The 16,020-nt window shown below is 45.0% G+C and overlaps 2 protein-coding genes across 3 annotated transcripts in view; both read right to left on the bottom strand.

Annotated features, from left to right (window-relative positions):
- The window catches only part of LOC121864518 (metabotropic glutamate receptor 6-like), a 72,154-nt gene extending 71,839 nt beyond the window's left edge, over nt 1–315 (bottom strand). For both annotated transcript variants that reach the window (XM_042363586.1, XM_042363589.1), the window contains exon 1: nt 151–315. The gene's annotated coding sequence lies outside the window, so the exon portion shown is untranslated. The remainder of the gene's footprint in view (nt 1–150) is intronic.
- Nucleotides 316–8,027: 7,712 nt separating this feature from the next.
- Nucleotides 8,028–15,727, bottom strand: LOC121864535 (fibrous sheath CABYR-binding protein-like). Its single transcript, XM_042363607.1, has 4 exons — nt 15,638–15,727; nt 9,386–10,135; nt 8,562–9,347; nt 8,028–8,530 (listed from the first exon to the last, which is right to left on the bottom strand). Exons 1-4 carry the CDS (start codon nt 15,725–15,727, stop codon nt 8,156–8,158), a joined length of 2,001 nt encoding a protein of 666 aa, XP_042219541.1. The 3' UTR covers nt 8,028–8,155.
- Between the last annotated feature and the right edge of the window lie 293 nt (nt 15,728–16,020).

Genomic DNA, 16,020 nt, shown 5'->3' with positions numbered 1-16,020 from the left:
TTATTAAGACCCGTTTCGAGTTTTCTATTAACATGGAACAACACATCCACCAAGGAATGGAATTTACAGCAAAACTCAACCTTTTAAATGTAAACAAATACTATCCCTCTGTTCCCAATGTAAACAAATTAAACAGGCGATTCTACTTACAAAATATCACACCATCAGTAACCCTGCAGCAGCCTCTTGACTAAACAGTAGCTGGTGAGATTAATAAGTACAAAATCTCCGGAGACGAAAACAGTTAATTCAATATAAGTAGTTGCCAGTGATACGACAGTCCAGGAAGAGCGCACACAACACGTCTCACTAACACAGCCGCCAGAGCTACACTGAGTGACACATGCGGCTGGAACCTTCAACGCGCGCCACAAACCACCACAATAAACAGTTGATGATGAAGATGATGGTAAAAGGACGATAGGGATGACAATGGTAGTTGATAATGATGTTTACTGTAGAGTTTATATAATAATATCGAGTTTTTTTGAATTAACAGTTTTTTCTGCAAGCCCTAATGCTCTTCACTATGGCAGGTAATAATAGAATTCTCTCACGTCTCTAGGCCTCTCCTCCAACACTTTCCTACACCTATCCTCCCCTTCCCTCTCACTCTCACACCTGATGCGGCATTCCAAAATCTTCAACTGTAATCAAAATAATGTTGAAGTTTGTTTACAAATAGCGGATCACGTGAAGATTAAATACTCTCAGATAATTTGACCTATTGAGTTAACACCATAATGATGCCTCTGAGGGGGAGCGGAGTTAGATTAAGTTAGGTTACATTGAATTATGTTAGATTAAAGTAGGGGTATTTGATTATCAGGTCAAATAAGTTGGGGTCCCTAGTGTTCACGTGAGAGCAAATAATTAGCAACGTAATATGAGAAACTAACACTGAAGCATAGTCCACATCTGCCTCTACCCGCCCACCACTGTCTCTACCCGCCCACCACTGTCTCTACCCGCCTACCACTGCCTCTACCCGCCCACCACTGTCTCTACCAGCATACCACTGCCTCTACCCGCCCACCACTGTCTCTACCCGCCCACCACTGTCTCTACCAGCACCACTGCCTCTACCCGCCCACCACTGTCTCTACCAGCACACCACTGTCTCTACCAGCATACCACTGTCTCTACCCGCCCACCACTGCCTCTACCCACCCACCACTGTCTCTACCAGCACACCACAGTTTCTACCAGCATACCACTACCACCTGTCTCTACCCGCCCACCACTGTCTCCCACCCACACCCACACACTGTCTCTACCTGCCCACCACTGTCTCTACCCACCCACCACTGTCTCTGCCCACCACTGTCTCTACCAGTCACACCACTGTCTCTACCCGCCCACCACTGTCTCTACCATACCAGTCTCTACCCACCCACCACTGTCTCTACCCGCCCACCACTGTCTCTACCCACCCACCACTGTCTCTACCCGCCCACCACTGTCTCTACCCACCCACCACTGTCTCTACCCGCTCACACCACCAACACACGGCCTTCAGTTGTAATGGAAGTAAATCTGCTCTCAAAACTGATGCCGTATACGCTTCATCGTCCCATATCTGACACACACACACACACTGCTCACTATTGTCACCAGGAGTATAGGAAGCTGAAACCCTAAGAGCCTTCATGCCGTTAATGTTGCTGTTACGTTCTTCAGTTAAACCTCTATTTAGCGGACTATATGGAGAGGAATGTCCATTATATCGAGGGTCAGTTAAATATGAACCACACCTTATCTAATGAACTATAGAGATGAAATTCCTTTATATCGAGGGTCCGTTAGATGTAAAAACCCCATTTAGCGGATTATATATAGATAGAAATCCGTTATATGGAGGGTTCACTATTACTACGCATCAATAATATATTTGAACGAGTAATTAAGGTCAGTAATTACACTACTTCATTAATAATTGAAAAGATATGACTGTCTGTATCTTAGTGTAGTTATCACGCCCAAGAAGTTAACCCAATCTAACCTAACCTAACCTAGGGACATCACCACCAATCTCTTTTTAAGCCAGTCAACCAATCAGAGTACCGTCTTTATATCTGAGGGTTGGCGACCACAGTCCTCCACTCTACACGTTATGGTACAAACAATGATTCAGAGTTTTATTTTATACAAGTTTTATACAGCGTTACGTGGACACATAGAACTTGATCTAAAATTATGAAAAAGTTGTTAATCTGTGAGGTGAGTCTATGATGAACAGTGAGTCTATGATGAACAATGAGGCAGTTATTAAACCATTCTCTCCTCCGTGTTCTTCCTCTCCCGGTACAGCATTTTGAAATTGGCCAAAACACTGACATTTCCACTGAGAGTAGCATTTACAGACAAAGTTATCAAGAAATATACTGTTTACGTCTGGTGGTGAACACTGCCGACTGTGTACCAACTCTTACCTATAGCATGACTCGGCTCCACCAGCACAGTCCATCACACACTAACACGGCCAGGGGAAATATATGAAATAATGAGTCACGTTATTCCCAGGGACCACACACACACACACACACACACACACACACACACACACACACACATGGTCTACGAACTGCAAAGTCATGTAAACAATCAGGAGTCATGGAAGTCAAAGAAATACTGGGTAATACTTTGATACGACTTTTTTTTTTTAATGATTCCTCTTCCCACCTCCATGACTTGGGCCTCTTTCAACACAAGCGATGATTTTGTTTTTCCCACGCGACACAAAACGCTCCTAAAACAGGCCTTAGGGACCCCCAAAACAGCTGCGTGATGTGAAGTAAACAAATACTCTATAATTTTATATAAGGTCCACAACTACAAGTAATCTATGAACGCCAAGCATAGGATCACGCAAGCTGACATGAGTACGGAACACAATATCTGAGAAGGTTCCGTCGTGCAGCGCATAAGCTAAGTACTAGAGGAATCATCTCCGTCACGACACGACAGCCGGAGTGACCGAAGAACGCGTCTACGATTTGATACGGGAGCGGAGTTAACAACAGACACGCCAACATTATTCAGATCAATCGGTCGCTTGTACTATATGACTGAAGATGAGGCTGACAGCGCTCTTAACCACGGAACGATGAAACGAGCTTCTAAATAATAATAATAATAACAACAATAATAATAATAATATCAAGGTGGGCTAAGGCCATAATATAAATAACACCAGAAGTACATAACATGAACCATTCTCCTTGAACTGAAAAGAAAGACATTTTACAACACACAAGTTTGGTCGTCCCAATTTTTTTAACCCGGTAACAGAAAATTCAATTCCATGGTGTCAAGTGTTGCCAAAATGTAGTTAAGATTAATAGTACTTGGTTATAAAACTTGAATACGATGATTTGACTGAGGATGATGATTTGACTGTTTGACGACGATGATTTAGCTTTTTGAGGATGATGATTTGACTGTTTGACGACGATGATTTAGCTTTTTGAGGATGATGATTTGACTGTTTGACGACGATGATTTGACTGTTTGACGACGATGATTTGACTGTTTGACGACGATGATTTGACTGTTTGACGACGATGATTTGACTGTTTCAGGACGATGATTTGACTGAGGATGATGATTTGACTGTTTGACGACGATGATTTGACTGTTTGAGGACGATGATTTAGCTTTTTGAGGACGATGATTTAACTCTTTGAGGATAATTATTTAACCCCTTTAATGACTATAATTTCATCTATTAGTTCAAATAATAATCGTATTTATCTAGGTATTAATTCTTTGCTTTCTATTGTATTTGTGTCACTCAGCCCCTCCTTCAAACTCGAGTCACTCAGCCCCTCCTATCAAACTCGCGTCACTCAGCCCCTCCAAACTCGCGTCACTCAGCCCCTCCTATCAAACTTGTGTGTCACTCAGCCTCCTCCAAACTCGTGTCACTCAGCCCCTCCTACCAAACTAACGTCACTCAGCCCCTCCTACCAAACTAGCGTCACTCAGCCCCTCCTCCAAACTCGTGTCACTCAGCCCCTCCTACCAAACTGGCATCACTCAGCCCCTCCTCCAAACTCGCGTCTCTCAGCCCCTCCTCCAAACCGACTCCAAACGCTATATTGTAGAAAATTTGGGCGTTATCAAGAATATCTTACGATCTAGAATACAATGTTTGTGTAAAGGAACTACTATACCATCTTGCTACCAACTACAGGTCAAGAGTGGAGGAACCATGGAATGATTCAACAGGTGGTAGTATGAGCACACCTGAGCCATCGATTTTGTAGATAATAATAATAATAATTAGAAACTTGTTCATCAGTCATAGAGCAGGAAATCGTCCAAAAAATTACAAGATCCCTCGACAAGTAGCGACAGATTTGATGTGAATTGTCATGGCGTATGTAGAGTTGTGATGTAAAGGTGACATACGAAAGGTGACTGTACTGTTTTTGGTGCGTATTATGTGGGTTAGGTTAAGCTGGGTTGGGTTGGGTTGGGTTGATTTGGGTTGGGTTGGGTTGGGTTGGGTTGGGTTGGGTTGGGTTGGGTTGGGTTAGGTTAGGTTAGGTTTCCCATACATAACTGACACCTAGATTTCGTTCTTAGAAAACAAACTGCTTTTGGTATTATAATATTTAGTATATATTAGCCACTGTATCCCTGTATCGGTACAAAATACAGGTAGCTTCCCCCTCCCCTCCCCCAAGAGTCCTGTTTACCAGTTAGTTTGGTTGTTTGGCCGCTGTTTTAATTACCTTCTTCATTCTCAAGAGAAAGTTTATAATTAAGCTTCAATGGTGCAGAAGTGAAGCTTGATCTAACCTTAACTATTATTTATATTACTAATTAATGTGTGTAAGTATGTGTGTGTGTGTGTGTGTGTGTGTGTGTGTGTGTGTGTGTGTGTGTGTGTGTGTGCGTGCGTGTGTGTTTAATGAGTTATAACATATCATCAATTATTTTCTGTAAGGTGAAACGCATAGTCCATCGGAAAGGACACACACTCACACACACACACACACACACACACACAGAGTGGTCTTTCTTCAGTCTTCAATTAGATAGTTTTTGTGTGTGAATTCCTCCTTGGGGAAAATCTCAGGACCCGCCCATGACTCGTTAGCTGTCACCGCCCGCACCAGCATTAACATGAATATAGCAGTGATAGTGAAGAAGACGTGTCAACCAGGAACACCTCCCAGGCTACACCAGGAAGACGAGGATCACTAACAAGGAGTAATTTTGTGGTAGGAACTGGTGTATAGGTTTGACCCTGGTGGAGTGATAACCTCGGCCGGGCTGTAGTAACGCTTCCGCCAACAAAGACCCGTAAACCACGAACCAAAAACCACGAACCACCACCACGAACCATAAACCACGAACCACCACGAACCAAAAACCACGAACCACCACGAACCTTAAGCCAGGACCCGTCAATAGCGTCCGAGTACAATAACAACATGAGTGACGGTTTGTTGACATGAGGAGGCGAAAGGCGAGTGAGGTGACCTGCTGGGGACTCCTGCAAACAACACCAGTACATTATATCCACCTAAAATTAAAGTGTATTACCCAAGTTAACATGATACACATTACACACCCAGGATGGTAAGGGTACACATTACACCCAGCAGACAAGGAACACTGAGAAAATTACCAATCGTTTGTCCACAGTGAGTCAGTGTGTAGTGTCCCAGACCTTCCACCACAGGGTTTAAGGTGTGTGTGGACGGCCCTACCTGGTACACCACACAGAGGGGGGGGAGGGGGCTAGACCTTGGCGACACATGATGCTGCCCTCCACCACCACCATCACCATCACCATCACCAACAACCACCGCCACACACCACCACCACCACACACCTGACATCCATTAAATAATGTTGGTATTTCCAGAAGAAATTGCTCTACTCATTACACCCAACCCAACCCAACCTGACCTGACCCAACCTGACCTGACCCAACCTGACCTAACCAAACCTAACGAAACGCAACCTAACCTAACTGAGGGGCTTTTGTCCGGATCCCATATTCCGCTGATTGAAATAAGTTTTGCGTATGTAATCCGTGTCAGCATGAGAGCTTAATAAATCATTAAGGATGGTAGTGTGTGTGTGTGTGTGTGTGTGTGTGTGTGTGTGTGTGTATGTATGTATGTATATATGTATGTATGTGTTTGTGTATGAATGTATGTATGTATATGTGTGTGTATGTATGTGGATGTATGTGAGTATGTGCACTTGTGTATATGAGTGTAATAATAAATAATAATAATAATAATTAACGGTTTATTGAAAGAGCATGGCAGTCGGAAGGCTGAAAATATACAGTTACATAATTGGGGAATGGGTCTCTTGATTTACAAATAATATACAAGTAACATAAGTGATACAAATATGATATATAATAACTAGGTGGGGAGAAGCTCAAACTACAGGGCATTTCAACATAGTGACAGTGCAAAACGGTAAGATTGACTGGGAGTGAATACACTGGTTGATTACAAGTTATTGATAATTTTTACAATGGTTGGGACTGGGCTGTTCTTATAGCGATCAGTTCGTGCACGTATGGGCTGGATGCGGTTGTGGTGTCGAACAGCAATTCTCTGACGACGGGTCTCGGGTGGTAGTAGGAGCCGGTGTCGAGGATGGTGTAGAAGCTTCTCACCAAATTTGCAGATGAGGTCGTGGTGATAGTCAGTGAGAGTCGAAAGGGTCAGTGTGTTGCGCGCTTCTTGATATGTGGAGTAGGAAGGGGAGAGAATAATCTTGCATGCCCTCTTTTGCACTTTTTCTAGGTGTTTAAGTTGTGTGGCATTTAGGGAGGAAGACCAGGTAGGGGAGGCATAGGTGAGCTTGGGAAGTATGAATGTTGAGTAAACACTGAGGAGCTCGGGTGCAGGAACTCCGAGGGACTTGAGTCGGCGGAGGAGGTGGAGACGGAAACTGGAGGATTTGACAACTTCACTGACGTGTGGTTTCCAATTTGGTTTGTTGTCTATGGTGACGCTGAGGAGCTTAGTGTATGCGTATATGTAATGCAATAGTAATAATCCTTTCTAATTATCTTATAAAAGAATAACCTCAACAATTACATTAGTTTATCATCATCGCGTAATACGCACATCACCGCCTCGTGTAATGATCTATATTATATATATACAACAAAGAAGTATGTCTGTGTGTGTGTGTGTGTGTGTGTGTGTGTGTGTGTGTGTCCGCACGAGAATCTCGGAAACTACTTTACCGATCTGTAGTGATGATGGATGGTGTTATATATAGTGATGATGGATGGTGTTATATGTAGTGATGATGGGTGGTGTTATATATAGTGATGATGGATGGTGTTATATGTAGTGATGATGGATGGTATTATATGTAGTGATGATGGATGGTGTTATATGTAGTGATGATGGATGGTGTTATATGTAGTGATGATGGATGGTGTTATATGTAGTGATGATGGATGGTGTTATATGTAGCGATGATGTATGGTGTTATATATAGTGATGATGGATGGTGTTATATGTAGTGATAATGGATGGTATTATATGTAGTGATGATGGATGTTGTTATATGTAGTGATGATGGATTGTGTTATATGTAGTGATGATGGATGATGATATTATATGTAGTGATGATGGATGTTGTTATATGTAGTGATGATGATGGATGGTGTTATATGTAGTGATGATGGATGATGATATTATATGTAGTGATGATGGATGTTGTTATATGTAGTGATGATGATGGATGGTGTTATATGTAGTGATGATGGATGGTGTTATATGTGGTGATGATGGGAGGTGTTATATGTAGTGATGATGGATGGAGTTATATGTAGTGATGACGGATGATGTTATATGTTATATGTTATATAATACCATCCATCATCACTACAGATCGGTAAAGTATACGGTGCCTTTCGTTCCTATATTATTTTGCCACAAGATTAAAATATATCAAAGTATATTATTATCATCAAATATATTTCGCTCTTGAGGTACATGGGAGGAGGAAGAGGAAAGAAGTAAGGAAGGAATGAGTGGTGGGAGAAAGACGAAAGAAAAAGGAGTGAGAAGAAGTGAAGACTGTAGGACGACCTCCACCCACTCACGGGGAGGTCGTCCAGGTCTACCCTACGACGCCAGGAGCCTCCTCCTGGTCGTCAGAGACCTCCCTGCTTCACGTCAGCAGGGACCTCCTGTTGCACCTCGGCAGGGACTTCCTGTTGCACCTCGGCAGAGGCCTCCTGCTGCACCTCAGCAGGGACCTCCTGTTGCACCTCGGCAGGGACCTCCTGTTGCACCTCGGCAGAGGCCTCCTGCTGCACCTCAGCAGGGACCTCCTGTTGCACCTCGGCAGGGACCTCCTGTTGCACCTCGGCAGAGGCCTCCTGCTGCACCTCAGCAGGGACCTCCTGCTGCACCTCAGCAGGGACCTCCTGTTGCACCTCGGCAGGGACCTCCTGTTGCACCTCGGCAGAGGCCTCCTGCTGCACCTCGGCAGGGACCTCCTGTTGCACCTCGGCAGAGGCCTCCTGCTGCACCTCGGCAGAGGACCTCCTGTTGCACCTCGGCAGAGGCCTCCTGCTGCACCTCGGCAGAGGCCTCCTGCTGCACCTCGGCAGAGGCTTCGTGCTGCACCTCGGCAGAGGCCTCCTGTTGCACCTCGGCAGAGGCTTCGTGCTGCACCTCGGCAGAGGCCTCCTGCTGCACCTCGGTAGAGGTCTCCTGTTGCACCTCGGCAGAGGCCTCGTGCTGCACGTCGGCAGAGGCCTCCTGTTGCACCTCGGCAGAGGCCTCTTGCTGCACCTCGGTAGAGGCCTCCTGTTGCACCTCGGCAGAGGTCTCCTGTTGCACCTCGGCAGAGGCCTCCTGTTGCACCTCGGCAGAGGCCTCCTGCTGCACCTCGGTAGAGGTCTCCTGTTGCACCTCGGCAGAGGCCTCGTGCTGCACGTCGGCAGAGGCCTCCTGCTGCACCTCGGTAGAGGCCTCCTGTTGCACCTCGGCAGGGACCTCCTGTTGCACCTCGGCAGAGGCCTGCTGTTGCACCTGGGCAGGGACCTCCTGTTGCACCTCGGAAGAGGCCTCGTGCTGCACCTCGGCAGAGGCCTCGTGCTGCACCTCGGCAGAGGCCTCGTGCTGCACCTCGGCAGAGGCCTGCTGTTGCACCTGGGCAGGGACCTCCTGTTGCACCTCGGCAGAGGTCTCGTGCTGCACCTCGGCAGAGGCCTCCTGCTGCACCTCGGCAGAGGCCTCCTGTTGCACCTCGGCAGAGGCCTGCTGTTGCACCTGGGCAGGGACCTCCTGTTGCACCTCGGCAGAGGCCTCCTGCTGCACCTCGGCAGAGGCCTCGTGCTGCACCTCGGCAGAGGCTGTTGCACCTCGGCAGGGACCTCCTGTTGCACCTCGGCAGGGACCTCCTGTTGCACCTCGGCAGAGGCCTCCTGTTGCACCTCGGCAGAGGCCTCGTGCTGCACCTCGGTACAGGCCTCGTGCTGCACCTCGGCAGAGGCCTCGTGCTGCACCTCGGCAGAGGCTTCGTGCTGCACCTCGGCAGAGGTCTCCTGTTGCACCTCGGCAGAGGCCTCCTGTTGCACCTCGGCAGAGGCTTCGTGCTGCACCTCGGCAGAGGTCTCGTGCTGCACCTCGGCAGAGGCCTCGTGCTGCACCTCGGCAGAGGCTTCGTGCTGCATCTCGGTAGAGGCCTCCTGTTGCACCTCGGCAAAGGCCTCCTGCTGGACCTCGGCATTAACCCGGGATCTCATGAGCTTATACGCGATGGCTAAGCACATGATCATATAGGTGACGATGGCGAAAACGTTCGCCTCAAAGGATGGCCATAAGGGCTTAACCTCAAGGGGAACCCGCCCATGCTTCAAGAGTTGTTCGCGGATCCCCTGTATGGTTAACAGGTGTTTTGACACTAGCGTTAGCGAGCCTACAAAGGGGATCTTATCCGCTATTTTTAGGTCGTCGTCCACCATCAGGGTGAGGTCAGCTCCTTGAGGGGGCTCAATGACCCCTAGCTCTGCCAGGATCCTCCTGTACCCGGGGACGTCTTGGAGGTCGTGGTCAGTCTCGAGCAGCTGGTGCCGCAAATTGGCGACCTGTCCAGCGATGATCGTGCACCGCACGGTGGCCAGCTGCCACAAAGAGAGCGAGCAGGCAGTCACAAATATAATTATGCTGAGAATATTAATTTTTGACATAATGGTTTACAATTAATAGTAAATATAAATTTATAGTAAATAAATATAAATATAAATATAGTAAATATAAATTTATATATTAAACTAAGATTGTGAAGAAGAGAAAGTATGACACGTACATATTATCATTCTTTTAATTTTCCTGTGTATATATTTCCTGTACAGTATTAGTTATTATTATTAGCGTTGTTGTGACCCAGCCAAGGTGTTGATGGTAGTGTGACCCAGCCAAGGTGTTGATGGTAGTGTGTGACCCAGCCAAGGTGTTGATGGTAGTGTGTGACCCAGCCAAGGTGTTGATGGTAGTGTGTGACCCAGCCAAGGTGTTGATGGTAGTGTGTGACCCAGCCAAGGTGTTGATGGTAGTGTGTGACCCAGCCAAGGTGTTGATGGTAGTGTGTGACCCAGCCAAGGTGTTGATGGTAGTGTGTGACCCAGCCAAGGTGTTGATGGTAGTGTGTGACCCAGCCAAGGTGTTGATGGTAGTGTGTGACCCAGCCAAGGTGTTGATGGTAGTGTGTGACCCAGCCAAGGTGTTGATGGTAGTGTGTGACCCAGCCAAGGTGTTGATGGTAGTGTGTGACCCAGCCAAGGTGTTGATGGTAGTGTGTGACCCAGCCAAGGTGTTGATGGTAGTGTGTGACCCAGCCAAGGTGTTGATGGTAGTGTGTGACCCAGCCAAGGTGTTGATGGTAGTGTGTGACCCAGCCAAGGTGTTGATGGTAGTTTTTTTTGCACAGGTCAGCGACCCACATCGGGGCCGGGGAGGCATATATTGAACCATAAATAAATATATAAATGGAAAAAATATGTTACAACCCTCCAGCTCCTTTGATCAATTAATCAGGAGGACCCTGAAATATCAGCCCTGGTTAACAGTGAAATAAGTAGATTCTGATTACGTACCATAGACCGACCATCACCTAAAAACTGTTCTCTGCACTTTTCCTGTATCTGGCTGGCAGCAAAGATCATGTCACTGGTGCGACGTAATGGTCTAATCTAAAGGCACAGTGTGATTCTGGGAGGAAGTTATCCGCCTCAGGAAGAAGTCTTGTTTAGGAGGACTCGGGGTGATAATCTTGCCAGCTACGGACAGCAGCGAAATCCCACTGTAGTTGCCACAGTCTGGCCGGTCTCCCTTGTTCTTATAAATAGTGACGGATGTTGTTATATGTAGTGATGATGGGTGGTGTTATATGTAGTAGTGATGATGGATGGTGTTATATGTAGTGATGATGGGTGGTGTTATATGTAGTAGTGATGATGGATGGTGTTATATGTAGTGATGATGGGTGGTGTTATATGTAGTAGTGATGATGGATGGTGCTATATGTAGTGATGATGGATGGTGTTATATGTAGTGATGATGGATGATGTTATATGTAGTGATGATGGGTGGTGTTATATATAGTGATGATGGATGGTGTTATATGTAGTGATGATGAGTGGTGTTATATATAGTGATGATGGATGGTGTTATATGTAGTGATGATGAGTGGTGTTATATGTAGTGATGATGGATGTTGTTATATGTAATGATGATGGATGATGTTATATGTAGTGATGATGGATGTTGTTATGTGTTATATGGGTGGTCCCCTACAATCCTCTTTTGAGTAAAGCATTCAATGCGCACATCAATGTGGAGTTCTGTAATTCAGTCAAGTCCATCAAGTATGTTTGCAGATACGTCAACAAAGGCTCTGACCAAGCGATCTTTGCATTGGAAAAGGATGGAAATCATGATGAGGTGACACAGTTTCAGCAGGGCCGTTATATATGCAGCAATGAAGCCCTATGGAGAATTTTTAGTTTTCCCATACACGAACGACGTCCAACAGTAGTTCATCTGGCGGTTCACCTGGAAAATGGACAAAGAGTATACTTCACAGAAGAGTCTCTACAAAATCAAATGGCAAATCCTGCTGATACGAATCTCACTGCATTCTTCAAGCTTTCACAGGAAGATGAGTTTGCTCAAATACTTCTGTATGTTGACGTACCCAAGTTCTACATATGGCAGGCTTCAATGAAAAAGTTCCAGAGAAGAGCTCAAGGATCCGATGTTGAAGGATATCCAGGGATAAAGTCAGGCAATGCTTTGGGACGTGTCTACACGGTTCACCCCAACAACTTTGAATGCTATTGTTTGAGACTACTTTTGCACCACATCCGTGGCCCAACATCATATGCAGCACTCAAGACAGTGAATGGACAAGTCTGCAGAACCTATCAGGAAGCGTGCAATGTCCTTGGCCTACTGGAAGATGATGGTCACTGGAATGACACATTAGAAGAGGCAGCAGCTACTCAATGAGAATGAGGAACCTGTTTGCCATCATGACTGCTACATGTGGACTTTCCAACCCAAGCCAGCTCTGGGAAAACCAAGAAAGTCTTTCAGAGGATCACACAGCTGGTGGCCAAAAAGCCTTCTCCATAACCCTCAAGAGCCAGAACTATTGTACACTAAACAGTGATCAAAAGATGAGAGTATTCTACTAGTTACACAAGGACCTAGCAGACCTCTCCAACTTACACAATTATACACCACAGCATAAAAAAACTTCCTGACGCCAATAAGATAAAAGATGAGAGTTTTCTACTAGTTACACAAGGACCTAGTAGACCTCTCCAACTAACACAATAACAAACAACCCCTTGCTAGCTAGCTTAGCCTCCCCCCCCCCTGTTCCCTCGAGCTCAGGCGACCTCTTAGTGCAGCCTTCACCACAGCCAATCAAATCGTCTCTGCTAGGTGGATACCCCACCTCCTCTTATTCTCTACTACTTTACTTCCGTTTCATAACTTTCCTTCTACCTTACCTCTTCTCTCCCTTCCCATGGCAAGCCATTGCCATTTTATCTCCATTATCATCATCAGGGAGACCTTTCTACTCTGACCTGCAGGACCAGCAAGATCTATCTCCAGCACCTCACTACCCAGCTTCCTCAGAGAGCTCCTCGCCCTACAGGAACTCTGAGCAAGCTACACCTCACCTAGTAACTCCTTAGCACTACTCTGTACAACAATATATATATATACAGAAAACGCATTGTGAGTTTCTATTCTACCTCATTCCTGAGTGTGAGATATCTACATGTACGTACGTTGTGTGGCCATACAAAGAGACAATAGACATCTAAAGATAATTGACTACTGGCCACAATACAGTACGCTGCAGTCCTACCGTGGCTTAGCGGAGGGCAGCGATTCCGCTGGTACAATATATTCAGCGCTGTCGTACACTGCCCCTTCGCCATGTCGCCTTCGGGTGTTCCCAAGATATGACCCCCCTGTAGTAGGTGCTCAGTGCTGTTCTCTGTTAAGTGTATGTTTGTTCTCCTGGCTGGTGACATCTCGGCGGTGTTATCAATTCTGAAACTAATGCTTTGACAAAAAAAAAAATCTACCTTTTCGCTAAAATTTTATTCATGGCGTGACAGTGAGCGGTGTACACTAACTGAATTTTGTACTTACTTGTATTAATAAGATTAGCTGATACTAGGTGGGTAATATTAAGTTCTTCTTGATGTTCCATAAATGTCGATGAATAAAGCATATTAATCCACCTGAGTTGTTTGGCTGTATCCATGATCCACCTCACACTGCTGTACCAGACGAGTCCAGATAACACTCGGAGATGCAACTTTAGGCCTGTACTATATACCCGGTACATGACAACCTATTTTATGTAATTTGGCTTCGGTAATAAAGTAACTTCAGCAGGTGTCGTGGCTGTACAGGTAACGACGTGTTTGCTGAAGTGATCATTATGGTGGTGTGTGTAGCGCCCATAGTGGCTGTTCTTATCTAATTTCCTGTCATCTTGTAACAAACTTTGTCTCTTTTGCTCCTCGTGAGCTTGGTGGGCCATCAATGCGACGATAGACTGCTAGAGAGCGTACGTGAAAGTAGCAGCAGTACACAGGTAACAGCAGAACACAGGCCAGAAACACTTCTCGTACCAACACAGGGTCACGACGCAGGCATACACCGTCGCCTATGGTGGTTGTGTAAGTGCAGTGCTTTCTAAGTTTGTGGTGTTCCGTCATCATGTTCGCTCTGGGCACTAATGATCAGCGTGTGGTTGTGAGTGTCAGGCGTGCAGAGTCATAGGGTAGGTGTTGGTACTGGAGTGAGGTGGGGTTCTAACTTGTGGTCGTATAGTATATATACTTTATTTCCCCATTTGTTTTGATTCAGGCCGTCCAATCACAGCTCTCTCAGATTATGACATGTCTAGCATAGTTATCAGGTTTTGATTTATATATATATATATATATATATATATATATATATATATATATATATATATATATATATAGATAAGTAAATAGAATATACTGAAAAAATCAAGTAATACCACATCATAACACTGAAATACTATAGATGTAGAAGATAAAGCATTAAAAACAACACTATACTTCGACTGCATGTTACGGTCCAAATATACAGTGATGTCGATTTTCGGTGTTTTATCTTCTACAGGCTACAGTGGAAATTTAGTGATATATACTGTACTAACCTCTACACTCGCCTCTATGGTTACACAGTTGAGGTCGTGGTGCTGGGAGGGAGGGTGTGTGTACAGTAGGAACCCTGGTGGTGGCCTCTAAAACATGTCTGGAAAATAGTAGAAGATATGACAAACAAGAAGAGTTGTTTGATTTAACTGATATTACTCCATACTTTTTCTTTTTATCTTTATTTACAGCCAACGATACCTGATTGTATTTTTACCACTCAGCCACTCCCAACAACTCGGTAAAACGCATTGATTGTATTGCTACATAAATTTTTACCTTTATCAAAACAGTAAAGAAATTAGATTACTTTCCTCTGGTGAATTTGTTAGATATAAACTAAGTTATTCCATATTTATGTGAATATGTTGCATTATGTTTTGTGTTAGTTGTGGAATAAAGCGCCACTTTGAATGCGCATGTTATACTGGAAAGAGCAACATCGTTTGTGTCATTGTCTGAGCCTCTCGCATCATATTTCGTTGATATCCACCAAAAATGAACACTGTAACTTTAACAGAATTGATGTGATCATTTATGTTTGAAAGATGAGCAAAATAATAATTAGTGTTTAGTGTGGGGAACTGTCAAGTCACACAGCGTCGTAGCAGTCATTCTGTTTACTGTTTATCTTATTTCATAACCTGTGCTTAGACAAGTTATCACTGTGTACTCAACTGTACCAGCGACGGAAATATTTATGTTCATGGACAATTTTTTATATGGACAAAAAGTAGCGTAAATAAACAGATTCTTTAGCAGTGACGCCAAATATGCCACATCAGATTGCAAATTGCCAATGTCCGGATGACCAACCCGAGAAAAAAATTGCCGTCGCGATTTCACGTACAGTGAAGAAGAGGAACATCAAGCTATCATCATCACTCGTCCCGTTGTTCAAATTACGTTGGCGGTTATCTCTCGGAAGCGGCCGTTGGCATCTCTGCCATCATTCTCAAATGTGTAATACAGAAGAATAATGGGAGAAGCCTCCATAATGCTGGAGGTCCTCAGCCACCATGCACCACCGTGGCCAACACACCCACTCGTTAGATTACAAACGCTCTCAAGTCCCAACTTCTCAGCTTCTGATGATCAATATTTCCCTACAATTTCCCCGGACTTGTTAGCCACAACACACTCCAAAAGTTAACGTTATCTAGTCAGCATATAAACGAAAGCCATACATCACTAAGGGCTGCAACGTGACAACGTCGCGGTAAAGTGAAACAGGTCGACGAAAAATATATACCACAAGTGTCCTGAGGGATAAAACAGCCAACGTGTTA

Source organism: Homarus americanus, unplaced genomic scaffold (genome assembly GCF_018991925.1).
Source record: "Homarus americanus isolate GMGI-L3 unplaced genomic scaffold, GMGI_Hamer_2.0 scaffold25860, whole genome shotgun sequence".
Lineage (NCBI taxonomy): Eukaryota > Metazoa > Arthropoda > Malacostraca > Decapoda > Nephropidae > Homarus > Homarus americanus.
This window is presented reverse-complemented; position numbering and strand designations above follow the sequence as displayed.

Bases quoted from the DNA above. Each gene is read 5' to 3' on its own strand.
- LOC121864535 (XM_042363607.1), bottom strand. From the start codon at position 15,727: ATGGAGGCTTCTCCCATTATTCTTCTGTATTACACATTTGAGAATGAT. The intron at 10,136-15,637 runs GTAATTTGAACA...TCTTTGTGGCAG, and splicing joins TCCGAGAGATAACCGCCAAC to CTGGCCACCGTGCGGTGCAC. The intron at 8,531-8,561 runs GTGCAACAGGAG...GCCGAGGTGCAG, and splicing joins AGCAGGAGGCCTCTGCCGAG to CAGGAGGCCTCTGCCGAGGT.